This window comes from Argiope bruennichi, chromosome 7 (assembly GCF_947563725.1).
Source record: "Argiope bruennichi chromosome 7, qqArgBrue1.1, whole genome shotgun sequence".
NCBI lineage: Eukaryota > Metazoa > Arthropoda > Arachnida > Araneae > Araneidae > Argiope > Argiope bruennichi.
In genome coordinates, this window is record NC_079157.1 from 78,916,029 (window position 1) to 78,932,689 (window position 16,661).

General features: G+C 25.7%; 1 protein-coding gene across 4 annotated transcripts in view; it reads left to right on the forward strand.

Annotated features, from left to right (window-relative positions):
* Positions 1 to 416: 416 nt before the first annotated feature.
* Positions 417 to 16,661, forward strand: part of LOC129975883 (protein turtle-like) — a 33,520-nt gene continuing 17,275 nt past the window's right edge. For 2 of the 4 annotated variants that reach the window (XM_056089148.1, XM_056089145.1), the window contains exons 1-9: positions 417 to 847; positions 1,443 to 1,490; positions 7,362 to 7,551; positions 8,537 to 8,872; positions 9,779 to 9,894; positions 9,981 to 10,134; positions 11,800 to 12,087; positions 14,761 to 15,045; positions 16,278 to 16,393. In XM_056089148.1, the coding sequence (XP_055945123.1) occupies positions 7,485 to 7,551; positions 8,537 to 8,872; positions 9,779 to 9,894; positions 9,981 to 10,134; positions 11,800 to 12,087; positions 14,761 to 15,045; positions 16,278 to 16,393 (1,362 nt within the window). In that variant the 5' untranslated portion in view covers positions 417 to 847; positions 1,443 to 1,490; positions 7,362 to 7,484. Of the gene's footprint in view, positions 848 to 1,396; positions 1,491 to 7,361; positions 7,552 to 8,536; positions 8,873 to 9,778; positions 9,895 to 9,980; positions 10,135 to 11,799; positions 12,088 to 14,760; positions 15,046 to 16,277; positions 16,394 to 16,661 lie in introns of all 4 variants that reach the window. The other 2 variants (XM_056089146.1, XM_056089147.1) reach the window with 2 other exon arrangements.

Sequence of the window (16,661 nt, forward strand, 5' to 3'; positions counted from 1 at the left end):
TTTATAGTTCATAACATAAACGTAAGATATTTGTTATTGTTTTGATAATGTATATGCTCATCAGTCGTAGAGCAGAAAAATTTTGAGCTTATTATACATGAAATCAAAACCAAAACTAAATAAATGCTTTTGAGATACGAAGACATATTATTTTCTACAATATGTGCTGTACAAATTTCTTTTCCGATTAAATTTCAAGTAGAGCCAAATAATATGATATTTAAAAAATATATTAAATCATAACTTATGTTTGTATTTAAAAGATGAATATAATTTGTAAAAACATTTATCATGTGATTTTCGTAGCCCCGAACCCAAATTTTCCATGCATTCCTCTGACTGCAGGGATTACTATAATGTATCCGAAGGGAAATGGTATCAAAAATAAAATAAAAAAAACTCTCTTGCATTCTCGCAGTAAGATTGCCGTGCAGATATTGGTATGTTGCCTTTAGCAACTGTAGAAGCTGAAAGTAAATAAATACATCATTAGCATTCGCCGTACTTGTTATGAAAAGATTGTTGAACCGACTTGAACTCACATGTCAACATAAAAAAAGAGAAAAAAATCAAATAATCAGAGGGCGCTAGCTGCGCAGGCTATGAACTGAAGTGTTATTGCTCTTGATAACGGCTATATTATAATTTCAAAGGAATTTGTATATATTATGATTGTGAAAATGTGTTTTGATTATCACAAACCAAATAGATTTGTAAAGCAATGGGTACTGATTAGTTCCTTTTACTTCAATACTTTTTCCATCACTTTAAACTCTATGGACTTCTTGTAGTAAATGATCGGTTTACCTGACAAGTCTTGAATGCTTTTTCTGCTTCAGTTTGACAGGTAAGAATCATAGATGTGTATCGGTATTTAAACTATATATTGTTTTGTTTGTCCGTTTAATTGTTTTTAATATTCAAATTTGTCAGGATTATAATACTTAGTAACATTTTTATTTGTATTTGTAATGTATAAATTTTTAAGCCTGAGCTGTAGATGTATTTAAATTTTACATAGGGTTCACACCCCCAAAATTTGATCCTGCTGCATAATTTTGAATGCAGTTTGAGACAAAAATGCATTTATAGAATGAAGTCATGCGATTTTTTTTCAATCTTTAAAATTTATTTGTTGCAATCGTCTCTTTTTATTAGTTATAAAAACGCTATTTATGTCTTTCATCCTTGTTTTTGATACTATTTTTTAAAAAATATCTGTTCATATTCTGATCTTTAATTTATTATGATTGTCTATTCTTTGGAATCGTGAGAATATTTTTAAATAATATTTCAATATGCATATAAAATATATATTACCTTTTTGAAGAAATCTATAGTATAAATGATTTAAGTGATTTTTTTTTCTGTCAGACAAGTTTCTTCTTTTTTTTAGTTTTGTGGACAAGTTCTTACACAGACATTTATTTGTCAATTTTCAGATGCAGTAGAATACATTCTGTACATTTTTCATATTGCAAATATGACAGGTTAGTGTTACTTTCCATTTACAATGTTTTTTTTTTTATATTAAAATATTAATTATATGTTTTGAAAATTTATGCATCTATTTGTGGTTATAGATCTTTACATAATGCACAAATAATTGTGTATGTTGATTGTTGCAAACAAGACTGTATGATTTTTTTTTTCCAATTTAAGATTTTAAAGTTAAAAGTGTCAAATTGCAATTTTCAGCTTATGAATGAAAATATGAAGTGTTTATAAATATAAATTATATTGAGTTTCCCTTACTGCTTTTTGCAGAATGAAAACTGAAAAAATTATTTAATTTTGAAATTAACATATCAAGTATGAAATGTCCATTTTTTTCTTCTTTATATCAATTTCTTTTTCTGTCTGGATACAAAATTAATCAAGCAATCATCATGTGAATGCAATTAGATTGTGTTTATAAATTTATCAAAGGAGAGTTCTTTTTTTCTTTTTTTTTGCTTGATAGCTATGATTTGTATATTAGTTTAATTTGTGCTGATGCGAGTCATATTCGTTGATTATTCCATTGTTTCTATTGAGTACTTTTTTTTTTTCATTTTTTTAGACCTAAGCCAGATTGTCTTAAAATTTTGATAGCCTTTAGATTTCAGATCCCCTCCCCCCCAAGATCATAAAATTATGAAATGCTAGATGCTTCCTGATTTTCAAACTGAAATCCACTATGTTTACTTATCAAGAAATGTCAGATTTCTATTTTGATTTTGTAATTTTTATCAGTTTCTGGACTAGAAAAACATTTCCAATGCCCTAAAAAGTTGTTTTAAAAATAGTAAATTGAGTTTAAATCTTGGATATGATTTTTTTTTTTTTGTAGATAAATGAGAAAGATGTTTGTCTTATTTTGTATTGAAAAGTTGATAGTTTATATATCTATCTTCATTAAAATCCTTTTTTTAGAAGACTTATATTTTATTACATGAAAATCATATAATTTGAACGAATAGAGAGGAAAAAAAGTCTTTGCTTTTATTGTGATATAATGCTCAATATCTGAAATGTTATGTATGATTGTAACGGACCTTAAAAGGACTTGAAAATCAAATATTAGCTATCAAAAATATTAGAGATGACTCTGCATTAATCTTTGCTTGTGTGCTTTTTATATATTATATATTAATCCTTTTGGTGATATATAATTAAATTTAAATTATATCTTTTATGCATAACTTTAATATATTAAACAAAGTAGTTTCACAAATTAGATTGTAAACAGACAAAGCCACATTGTTTTAATAACTCTGTATCTGATCTCTTCATTATATATGTGATTTATCCTTATGGAGTCAAGTTCCATGACATTATAGTGCTTTAAAAATATAACTGTCCTGCTTATTTACTGTATCTTTTATGTTATTATAACTGCATTTCTTTATTTCTCACTGACCGTCTTTTATGATTAACTGGTTTATCAGAATTATTGATAATATAATATTTCAATTAAATTTTTTTTATGTAAGTTTTAATGGCTTTCTCGGCAAAGTATCCATAATTGTCAAATATTGATAGTCATGTAACTTGTTCTCTTTTAGAAGCTTTTTACCTTTATATTCTTACTGCTGTATATTTCTCTAATTTTCTGTCATTTCATCTGAAATGTGATAAATTTTAAATGCAAAATGATTAATTTTCAACTAATGCAATAGATTGTATTCATTGAATCAAAGTTATTTTGAAAAAAAAAAAAAAATAATAAGAACAGAAAAAATAGTCATTCAGCATTGAAACATTGTATGTATTACAGGATAAGTTTCATGATTGATATGGTATGTTGGAAGATTCCAATAAAAATTTCTGATTCAGTAAAAAAGAGCAATAATGTAAATGTGTTTAAAAATAAGTGAATTTCAATTGTTTGTATCTAAAATTAAATGTTGGCTGCAGTTTAGCAATAATATTTTATTCAATAATTTTTTTAAAAATGTATTTTAATAGAAACCTATGTAGTATGAATAAAGTAATATGAGTTTGATAATCATCATATCTTGATTATCAAAAGCAGGGAAAATAGGATGAAATATTAGCATCAATAATGAATATGCTTTTGGCAATAAAAATATTGTTATAAAATGTATTTAAAAGTATTTATTAAATCTTGACAAAACATATTGTTTGGCAATTAAATTGGTGTCTTTGAAAAGATAACTTTCTGATTTTTAAAATTGTATAGAATAAATTTGTGTATTATAATATTTTCAGAAATTGTTATGGAAGATTACCAAAATCTAGCCTTAATTTTAGTTAATTAAAATTTTAAATAACATTTTCGAGAAATAGCTCTGAAATGGGAATACACCTCCGACAAATTTGGTAGCTTTGAGTCTGGCGGTGTGTTCTGTAAAATACCAACACACTGACAGAAGCACATGTACATGCATTTTTCTTTATTATTAATATATATAAATTTTTTAATCAATTACTTTAATGTATCTTTTTATTATGAGACAAATTTTATTGCATTTACCCATATAGTATTGTGAAACAATTTAATGTGATTTTTTTTAAACATTTACTATTAAAACTCTTTTTTTTCTCATTTAAGTTGTGGAATTTCAATTAAGGTTTTGCTTTTAAATTTCAAATTTTATATATTCTATTCCATTAAATGCATTTTCATCCATTAAGTTGAAGATTCAATGCAATAAATTAAGCATTTGTTACTGTTTGGTCAATTCTGAAAATATTTACAATTTTGAGTGCACATTTTTAATTAAAAAATGCATTAATTTATAAAGAAATTACTAATATTTAAAATTTTTTAATATCCAGCATCTTTATTTGAAGACAATTTATGATTCATTTCTACAGCTAAACCACTTGCATTCTGTAATTTTTTGCTTTGCTGTTGTATCAAATCAATATGCATTCAGGAACTCTTTAGCAAGTTTCAAATCTTTAAGTTGCATGTTCTCATTTTGAATTTTTTTTTCTCCTTTTGTGTTTTTTTCTTCAGGTAATGCGTGGAAATCAAAGTTAACCTTTATTTTTTTTAAAAAAGTTTACACTTTTTGAAATGGTTTGAAATTGAAAATGTCTATCTATAAAAAAATGTTAAAGAAAATATTTTAAAAAGCTAATTTTTCTAAAAGAATTATAAATTATTTAAGAGTGAAATTTTAAAGCAGATTACTGAAATTTATACTTTACTTTAATTTGGACATTAACAGTTTAATGTTGCATAGTGAAGCAATAGTGTATTTTATATGAAATTATGTATTTCTAAATAGTACAAAAGAGCTTTGCTATATATCACATTTATTGTAAATTTTTAAATGTACCAATTATCACATATTTAGTTTGTTTATTGTTCTGTTTGTAATGAAAAAGAACTTTTAAAAGTGCTTTTTCTATTTAGGTCTTTGAAAAAAAAAAAAGTTGTAGAATATAGGAAAAAGTGAATTGCTGTTATAAGCTAATTTTGTATGAATGAAATGATAAATTTTAAATTTTAAGAATAAATTTTAGTAATTGTTATATTGCATCAGCAATTTTAAATGTTGTTTCAAGATAACTGGGAGAAAAGGTCAAAAGTATTATTTTTTTCTTCAAGTTTGGTAAATACCTTGAATTAATGGTGATGAATTTCAGAAAGTAATATTTCTAGATATGCTCTAAGCTAATTCTCTCCTTCTAAAATTCTACATTCATTTTTTTGGCACTTTATTTTTTTATTACAAATTGAGTGTATAAATTTTATGTTTAGTTGAGTTTGAAATTCTTCTCTGAATCACCTTTTTGAATATATATGTTTTACTTTGAATATTTTATAATGTATATCTTAAAATGGTATTTTTTCTATTATTTTATGAGTTGCACAAAATGAATATTTCTGATTAAATTGCATTCTAGTTATGTAATTATTTTTCTTCAGATATTTTATTAATCATTTTTTATACTTGACACATCAATATATCTACTTTTTCAGATCCCTTCCATAATGATAATATTTTTATTTTTCTGTATTTTTGAAATTCTCTCTTGGTTATAAATATACTGAGCTTATTTAAGAAATTCTCAAATATATATTGGAATCTTGGGGGAAATTTTTTGCCTTTTATATTCAATATATTTAAATATGCAGTTTGCTTTTCTTATATCATTTTATCATGAAAGGAAATTTTTATGTTTTAGTCATTGCTAGCAGTTATAAATTTAAGATATAGTGTTTATTCATATTCACAGCATTTAAAGTATGTACAATTTTTTATTTTAGTATTTGTTGATGTTTATTTTTCTCTAAATTTACTTGGTAATTTTCAAATTCTACCTAGCAGTATTTTTATAAAATGCTAAGATTTCATCAAGATGGCTGCATTCTGGTGTCATTTGTAAGTGATTTATCTTAAGCGACTTTAATTGAGGATGATTCTAATTTTTTGACGGTTTATTGTGCGGGAATAAATATGAACAAGTATCTTTATGTCATTTGCAAAAATCATTCTTGAGTAATATGAATATAGTTGATTGACTACGGCTATGATATAAACATTTTATATATATTGCCAATTTGGATCAAGAACAAATGATATTTGCCAATTATTATTAACAAATAATTTTCAAATGACTTCACAAAGGATTTATTTTGGATTAAAAACACTTTAGAGTTAATTTGGTTTCCACAATCAAATATCTGATGAACTAATGAGTAAGATTTTCTGAAGTTTTATTCAAAATCTTGTTATTGTTTTTAGCAGTTTCATAATCTTTTTTTAAAGTGAATAAGGTAAAAATTTAATTGTTTTTAATGTGAATGTTTTATTGATAATTATAAAGAGAAATTAAAATTTTTAAGATAAAATTTTACTCTATTATTCATTATAATTAGTAATTGATGTGGATTTTATTCCATTGTTTATAAGATTTCAAAAATTAATTTTTGTCATTACCATTTTTGTATTATCACTCTTCATTTAAAAATTTAGACATTGCAAAATATCTTCACTCTTTCTATAGTGAAAAGTCTGATAATTTATTAAAATCAATGCAAGATTACCTACATATAGACAGAAAACATTAGACTTAAAATTATACTTTTGGTAATGTTTATCTGCTGTTTTTGGTAATATTAAATGCCATTTTTTTGTGTTATGAGAATTTTCAATAAGATTGCACTGCTGATTTTTTTTTGTCACTGTCTTTGAAACAATGTTAAAAAACTTGCTAAATGTCAACATTAAAGAATACAATTGAGTTAGAACATTTGGTGAATTATTGCCTTTGAAAAATTACATTATTGACATTGGTGCTATATTTTTTTAGTTTGGCAAAATTTTATTATATTTATGTCTAAATTATTCAGGTTAATTGGATTCAGGACCGGTTTTGAATAATTTGACAGTTGATGAGTAAAGTTATTTTTCTGAGGAAAATTTTAATTTGCTGATAGTACTTTAATGTAAATGAAAAGAACACATTTGGTGTGCTTACATACTGTAGGGAAATATTTCTGCAGTTATTGAAATATCTCTATCATAAGTTATTAAAGCCATTTGATTTTCTCTCTTTACTCATTTGATTTTCTCTCTTTACTCATTTTTATTCAGGGAAATTTATTTTTGCAGTATAGGTAGATAGAGTTTAGATAAATGGAGTCCTATTGTATTTTATTAATACAATAGGATTCCAATTATCTAATATACAATTTAATTTTTGCATTTGATTAGTAAAAAAAATTAAAATCTTTCCTGATTGTGTGTGTGTGGGGAAGGGGGGCTTGCAGTTTTACTCATGTTCATTTCTGTTCAAGCATGGTTTTTTTGAACATTTTAAACAGTTCTACTGTTTTGAAAAAAAATCTATTTTGTTTAAGAAAATTCTCTCTATATATATTTATTATTATTTTGCAGAGCATTTGATGTTTTCCATTATATGCTCAATGAGAAGCTCTTGCCTCCTTGGTAAAAGAAGGAAAGGATATAAAGTTTCTTACCTTGGAAGATGAATCTAAATTTTTAGTGATAAGTTGTGAAATGGTGATGAAGAAAACATGTCATTTTATTGTTTTTATATCAGTTTGCTCATTCGCTGTTTATTCAGGTAAGCTGGATAGTTTATTTTTAATTTGTTTCAATTTTATGTAGTGTAGTGTCCTATTAACACTGCATCTGTACGTTTAAAATAATCATTAAAATCAAACAATTCCCTGTCCCTAAAATTTGGTTAATTTGCTAATTTTTATTTAATTTGAAAGTTTTTGACCCATTGGGAAGGGGGCAACCTATGCAACATATCTGTGGATCATAAGCTTCTGTATGATGCAAAGATTGGAAAATTGATACAGGGGCTGGAATTGAGATACTTTGCCAAGATTTCTCTCTATTAAGAATGTGCATTGTATAGAATCAGCGAAGCATTACTTTTGACACTTCTTTAAAAAATGGTTGAGGAAGGGTGGGGCTATTAACACTCTCTATTAGGTAATGTAAAAAATAAAAAGGATTCATTTTTTTAAAAAAAAGTGATTTGTGCAGAATAGTATTTTTTTCTAATAATCATATTCATTAAAAGATTAATGCAGTGTAAAAATAGAATGCCACTTGCTGTTTACTAATTTCTATTTTGGTACAAATTTCATCTACATATTTTTGCAACTTAACAAATGGTAATATATATGCACTGTGCAATGTAGGTTCATTACACAGTGTATCATTGTATATCATTTTTTGATAATGCATTGCTTTGACATATTATAGGAAGATTGTCGTATACTGCTTGTAAAATTAATTTTTAAGCAAATTTTTCAAACCAATAGTTTGCTTTATTTTGCATTATAATATTTTTACTTTTAATTGATTGGCAAGTGAATGAAATATAATGAATAAAATATTGCTCTTTCAAATTATTTTATGAAATATAATGAATAAAATATTGCTCTTTTAAATTATTTTATGCACAAAAAAATTGAAATCGGAGTTTTCTTAATAGCTTACATGCTGTTTCATGCTCATTTGGTATTAAACAGTACAAATATACATTCCTTATAATTTAATATTGAGTTTGTAAAAATTAATAACATTTTTAGGTATTACCCAATCAGAACCAGAATATACCACTGCACTCCTCGGTGAGGATGTGATACTTCCTTGTACCTTCTCATTTCCTGAAGGTACTCCAGTACCGTATGTGGTACAGTGGCAGAAACAGGATGTGAAGATACCTATTTATATTTGGTATGATGGATATCCGCCTCATGCGGGTGAAGGTTATGAAGGAAGGGCATCTCTGGCTGGATTAGCAGCTCTGAACCTTACTTCAGTAAGGGAAGCAGATCAAGGATGGTATGAATGCAAAGTATACTTTTTGAATCGACCGCCTGATTCACCTAAAAATGGCTCATGGGTGCATCTTGATGTACTTGGTAAGTCTAGGTTTATATGAATTAGGATTTTAGGTATTTTGATTAAATAAGTTGTGTGTATCATGAATATAACATAGTTTTTCTTCAGTAGTATGCATTCATATTAAATATGTATTTGAAGTATATTTCTTTTCGATTTTAAACTAACTGCTTTGAGAATAAGCTTGCATGTCAAAAATACTGATTTTTCTTGCTGTTAAATTATTAATATAAAACATATTCATTAATATTTGACCTTTTTATTTAATAAGACTGAAACATATGAATTGAATGGAATTAGTCTAGAAAAAAAAGTACTGGTCAGGTAAATTAAAATATAAAGGAATTCATGTACTTCAAATTATTTTTTGAAAAAAAAGCTAAGATAAATCATAATCAGTTATTTCATTCATAATTATGCAAGTCACAGTGATTTCTTGTCTGGCACTGGTTAAGCCTAATTTTGTGCTGGATTAAAATTTCTTCTTGATGCCAGAATTTTGATTTTGTTTGCATTCCTTTTCTCTAATTGAATTGAAGCTTCAGTGACACAATGAATCCTTTTCTAATAATAATTTGCAGCTTCGTTACTTAGCTATGCTAATTTCCAAACTAAGTGTAGCTGTAAAAACATTCAGAGAAGTTGTATGGAATATTTGTATGATAGTTTATTTATATTTGATTGTTATCATTTTACAGAAATGGGTCTTATTACTTATGCTAAGTAATAAGACCAATTTCTGTACTACATGTATTAGAGTATTAAATATAGATGCTAATATATATAATGTAATGATTGAGTAACAAGTGAAAATAATTTTGTAATTCAGATTGCTTAAGAGTGATTGAAGTTTAAAGCTTTTCTCCTTAATATTCAAATAATTACATTTGTATTGATTTAATTATTCATATTTTTTTCCTACATAGCTCCTCCTCACTTTAAACTCAAACCACCAGATACAGTATATGTCAAAGTAGGAGAATCTGTTACTCTGAATTGTGAAGCTATTGGAACACCTCTTCCTGTAATTTCATGGACAAAAGTAAGAGTTTTTTTTCTTCTTTTAAAGTGGGGTATCACGATTGAATTGTTTATCATGGGCTTTATGATTGAATATTTTCTTTTTAGGACAATCTGCCCTTGCAGGCATCTCCTTCTATACAGATTACTGCATCAGAACTGAGAATCAACAATATTCAACAGTCAGATATTGGTGACTATCTGTGTGTTGCCTCAAACAAAGAAGGAAAAGTTAGTGCTTTAACAAAAGTTATAGTTGCAGGTAACTATTGCATTACTATAATATATAATATGTGTAATATATATATATATATATTATTACATTCTTATAATATATAATGTATTTACATACAAATTTATTTATATTACAACACATAAATTACCATAAAGAAATATACATTTTCTCACTTTTTTACTTATTTGTGATATATTTATTTTTGATGAATAACATTTTATAGCCATTTGATTGCAATTATATTCTATATAAAGGTCCTTTCTTATAAATCTGATCAGTAGTTATACAAAATATTTTGCTTTTGTGAAAATTAATAAAAATTCTCTACTGTTTTTATAAATATTTTATCAGTTTAAGATCATGAGAAATCTAATAATTCATGTTTTTAAAATGAAATTTAAATATACCATTTTAGTGAGAATGAGATTTGAATTGCTATATGATTTTCTACTGCATCTGGAATTATTGACAAGTAACAAAAAAAAAAAAAAAAAAAAAAAAAAAAGAAAAGAAAATGTAAAATGGTTTTTAGTTATAGTGAATATTATTCCTTTTAAATTACCTGTCTTAAATCGAGAAAGGGAATTTCTCAGTGAATTTTTCAGTGAATATTAGAATTTCAAAAAATGTTTATAGATTGCATTATTTTACTAATAATAAATATGATTGATATGATAAATATGACACACTTTTAAAATAGTTGAAATCTTTTTATGTAGATATAGTTTCTTTGTTATTTCTCTTTAATGTAGGAATGTTTACTTAGTTTCATTTGGAATATTTTGGTTCTTGCTTATCAGACAAATAATTGAACAAAAAGAAGTTTATTTATATAATTGTAAACATAATGATGTTTTTTTGTAGATTTAAGAATTGTAACGATTTTTTAAAAACTAAATAACAATATAAAAAAAGAGAGAATATTTGGATCACATTATATTTAAATTGAAGAAAACCATTCCTTCATAATATGCAAATCACAGGAGAAGATAAGTGTAGAGAAAAACGACGTATTCTTGCTTTCTTTAATTTGTATATGAAATACTCTACATACTTTCTTTTATACAAAGTATTGGAAGAGACAGTATTGTGAAAATCAAAAATTTGACCTCAACAATTTAAATCATGTCTGTGAATATGATAACTAAAAAAATACCTTGAATTAGATAGATGAAATTTAATGTACAATCTTTATATTAAATTTGTAGGCTTAATGGATTTTGTCAAATTTTGGGTAAAATTTATTTAGAAAGTCTTTCTGTATGTCTTCCCGAATGACTGTGTATATTAAAGCAATAACTGTAAAATGAAGAGAGCTAAATGCATAAAATTTGATACACATTTAACATCTGAAGTGTAGATATTTTTCAGATGTTATACCATATCTGTCAAGAGGTTGACATCTGCCGGTTTGTACTTTCATAGGCATGTAAATTCAATGACTTAAATGTATGAAATTTGGCATGTGATTTTGTGACTGTAGGTGTAATTCTGTATCAAAGTTTAATTTGAGTTGGATTTTTGTTTGGACGATTAGTTTCAATAAATAAGATAAAATTTGATTATATTCATTCTTTAATGGTCTTTAAAAATGATTGATTTTTTTAGGGAGTTATGCATGCAAAATATACTGATGGAGTTAAACATTAAAACATAAATTTTTGTCTAAAATTGGGCCAAATTATCTTTTAGGACCTGCTGTGATCACAGTGCCTCCTCGCAATACTAGTAAATTGGAAGGTGGTAAAGTTGAATTTATCTGTGAAGCAAAGGCTTTGCCAGCCAATATCACCCACCGCTGGTATCACAATGGTGTTGATATCACTCAGCTCTCTTGGCTGGAAAGTCGATCTCTTATTCGCAAAGATGGACTACTTTTCATCAATCCTCTTACTGCAGAAGATTCTGGCCTTTATACCTGTGAAGTATCCAATGGAATTGGCAATCCTGATTCTGCATCTGCTTATTTGAGTGTGGAATGTAAGTATATATAACTTCATAAGATATCACTGAAAAATAATAAAATAATTTTTGCTATTCTACTTTTAAATCTTTAAAATTTAGATAATTCCCTGTGTTTTTATTGTTTATAAAATTTCTGCTACCATTTTAATTGGAACTCATTTAGAGATATTTATTTGCATTAACAGCTGTTAAATTATTAAAGCAATTAGTGAATAAATTCTTTTTAAATTTTGAAATGTATGAGAAAAGTCACAATTTTTTTATGAAGATTAAAAAATGTTTCCATCTAATTTTAAGCTTGTGTGTGAATTAAAAAAAGTGCCGAAACAAAATTCCAATGAAGCTATTCTCAAAATTTTGATTAAAATTTTTTATTTGATGTATCTTTCTTGTATCGGTGATTATTTTGTCAAGAGATTTGTATCTGTCATTATTCCTTTACTTTCCTTTAATTCTACTTTTTTATGCTGCTTGATATGAGCCTGACTATGATTTATTGATAATTTCTATTTGGTTAATATTGGGCATATGAAATTTTGATAACAAATATTGCAAGTTTCAACTATTTGATATTATGTTATTTCCTATGAATTTATTACATCAAAATAAGAACATTAACTATGCATTATGAAAAACTAATTACAAAGCAGTTTAAAAAATCGTCATTTATGTGATTATCGCAAAATGTCATTCATATTAGATAATGACTAACACTATCATTAGATTATTAATACAAATTTAAGCACGTTTCCATTTATTTCTTTTTTAAATTGTCATTAATATAGTTCTCAGGTTAAAATATCAAGATGTTTTTATACTTTTACTTATTGCCTCTGAATGTCTTTATTAAATCTATACAGGAAATTGTATTCTAGTTATTGTTGCGTAAAGTAGAAAGAGTTGGCTTGCAGCATTATCTGGCTTCCTTTTGTTGGATTCTCGTATTAAATTCCATACAGAATGTCTTTTTCTTCCTGCTGCTATTTCTGTTTAATTATCTTATTTACAAATAGATTAATTCTGCAAACTTATGCGGTTTTGATTCATTTTTAAAAAAGAATTTTAACCATATCATGTTATTCTCTAATATTTTGATTTTTAAGACATTGAGAAATTTATTATCATACAATTATCAGTAGTTGAATAACTGGTTTATTAGAATATTTTATAGTATAGGTGAGAACAGGATGTATATTATTTCTTTTGGAAAACCAAATATATTGTGTGTTTCAGAATTCATATTAAATTCTCTTGTTTGAATTTTGTTTAAAAGTATTTGAGTGATTTTTTTTATTGCAGCTGTTTGTTTTTAAATGTAAGTGTATATAATGAAATATTGACTCTCTCTCTTTTGTTTATATAAAGTTTCCAAATTTTGCATTGAATTCTAAGAAATTTTACTGTTTTTAAATTGAAATGAAATAGTTAATTTTTAGTATCTTTATTTATTCCTATGTTTTGTAAACTTAAAAAAAAAAAAAAAAAATCATATATTTTGTCCATATTATTGGGTACCTTAAAATGCTATTCATTAGATTTTTCTTGTTATGAGGATTTTATTTATCTTTAATTTTAAATGTTGATTTCAAACAACAAAAATATTTTTTAAATGTCTTGATCCATTTTATTGGAATTTAATTTTTGGTGTTTCATTTTTCACTCAACTTAATTCAGTTTTTTTTGTTTATTATTTATTGGTTTTTTTAAAATTCAGATACAAGCAATGTTTATTATAAAAATAACATGTAATTGTGCTATGGTGAGACAATGTTTTAAAATTTTCCAAGTTGTTTAGTGATTTAAATTCTTGAGATAGTAATGTAAAAAAATAAATAATGTAAAAAAAATATTGATTTTAAAGAATTGTAAATGATTTTCAAAAAAAAAAAAAAAGCATTAAATTAAATAAGGTATATTAATGGTGTCTTTTGTATATTGTTGTGGAAAATTCAAAATCAAAAGAATCAAAGGTCCAATGTAGTGGTTGTACATTAAAGTAGTCCAACAGACGTGATAATAAATGATACTTTATTGTATATGATGAATACGCTGAAGCTGAAGTGTGTGTAAAAAGAGCAATTGCAATAAATACAGCATGCAAGAAAATATTGTGTGCTCAAATAGTTAGAAATCATCCATAATAGACAATTGGAGAGAATTTAGCTGGATTAGAGACTTCACTTTACTGTTCATGCTTCTCAAACATCTGCTACTCTGCCCCTAATTATCCACTAGAGCTGAACTTGACTGATGATCAGATCAATGCTGGACTCAGTACCGACTCAATATTGAGTGAGTAAAGTTCAGTTTTCCATTTTTTTTTATAGTTTCTATGACAGGGCAAAGAAGGTTGTAGAAAGATTATCATAGCTCACATTCTAATGGATCTTTTGCCAAGTTTGTTGCCAAGGTCAGGGGTCATTGATTTGGCATCCATTCAGCTTCCATTGGAATCTGTAAAACTATCTTCCTTAACATGGGAACTGCATTGGAAAGCAACATTACAAATTCCTAACAATATTAAATAATTTTTTTCAGCTTTCTGATAATTTTTTAAATTAAATAATTTAAAAAATTATTTAAATAAATAAAATCTTTATTTAAATGTTTAATTTATGGTAACTTCAGTTATTTTTTGTTTGAATGTTTTTTATTTTGTTTGAAGGAAATTTATCAATTTTATTTTAGATCCAGCTCGTGTTACATACTCTCCTACTATACAATATCTACCTGCAGGATTGTCAGGTATTTTACGTTGCTATGTTCAAGCAAATCCACCATTTCAATTTATCAACTGGACAAAAGATCGGCGGCCATTTGATCCTAATGCAAATCCAGGGGTGATAACCCTTAATAATGGCTCTTTGTTGTTTCAAAGAGTAAGTCATGAACACCAAGGCAGATATCGGTGTACTCCATATAATGTTCATGGTACTGCTGGGACTTCCAATATTATGGAGGTTCTAGTTAGAGGTAAGTTTATTGATTTTTTTAAAAAAGAAATTGATTTACTGTTTATTTGCTTTCCACCTCATCCCCCCCCTCCACCCTTTTCCCACTTTAGAATTTGTAGGAAAAATTATAAAGTATAATTATGGTAATGTTCTTACTGTATTTGTCATCTTGTGCAAAAACATTACAAATTCGTTACAATATTAAAAAAATTTTTCAGTTTTCTGATAATATTTTTTGTAAAAAAAATTGATTTATTGTTTATTTGCTTTCCACCTCATTCCCTCTCCCCTACCCTTTTACTTCTTTAAAATTTGTAGGAAAAAATTATAAAGTATAATTATGATGCAATAACAAAATTTGTTTTGAATTTATATGATATAATAGTATTTTCTTTAAAAAAAAATCATGAAAAAATTTTCCCTGTCTGGTTTTGTCTAGCACCAAGTTTTTTTTTATAATAATTATATTATAAAAAAAATTGGTTTTTACTGTCAGTGGTAAAAGAAGAAAATGCTTAGAGTAATAACAAAAAATATTTATTTTAATGACTTAAACTTTTTTTTATGTAACTATAAAGGTTCTTTTATTCAAAATGTTTTTTAATTTTACTTGGTTTTTATATTGAGAATGCAGTGTTGAAAGAGAACACAGATTTAAATTATTGATGGTTCGTTATGATGGTTCGTTTAAAATTGTTTAAAAATTTATGATTGTGTAAAAATTTATTTATGCTTACCAACAGAAAATTTCATTTTCACTTAAAAATTTATTCTAGTGACCAGATGGAACGAGAGATTGTGTGGGATCTTTTATATGATAACAATAGATATTTTAAAAAATATTCATTTTATTATTATATAACATATTGAAATCTCTTTATTAGAATGTAAAATAACTTTCCGAAATATATATATATAAAAACTATAATTTATATTTTTGATTTATTATGTTTGTCCTTAGTTTGAATTGTATTTTGTGAATGGGGATTAAATGATGTTTCTAAAAAAAGCTTAAAGAAATATTTTTTGTGGATTAGCATAAATTATAGTAAGTGTTATTAACTATAAGTGTTATTAACTAGCATATAAAACTATGCCGGATTTATTGTTTTCACAGAAATCTTTGAATTAATAACCAAGGAAATTATTTATTGCAATCCTACAAAAGGCATACATTATTTAATAATTTGTCCTTTCACGCAATATATTGTTGTTAGTTTTAATAACTTCTATTTTGGCCATTTTTTTTAGATCCTCCTATGTTTATTGTTAAACCTCATGACACTTATCAAAAACCGGTGAACAGTGAAGTAAAAATGCCCTGTGTTGGTTCTGGACAACCAAAACCTACCGTAGTATGGCGTCGAGTATGTATCTTGTTTTTATGTTTTTCTTTTTAGTGCTTTCTAGAAACAATATGCTCCCAAAGACCTTATTTAAAAAATTTATTTATCTGATGTTTTGGTTTAATTCTTATTTACTTATTTTTTACGAAATGGGATTTAAAAAAATTTAAATTTTTATTGTAATTTTCTAAACAACCAATTATGAACTTTTGAGAAATTTATATTTACAATGAATAAATTATCTTTTTGATATGTAATCAAGTCTTTGTAAACTACAAAATGTTTTGTT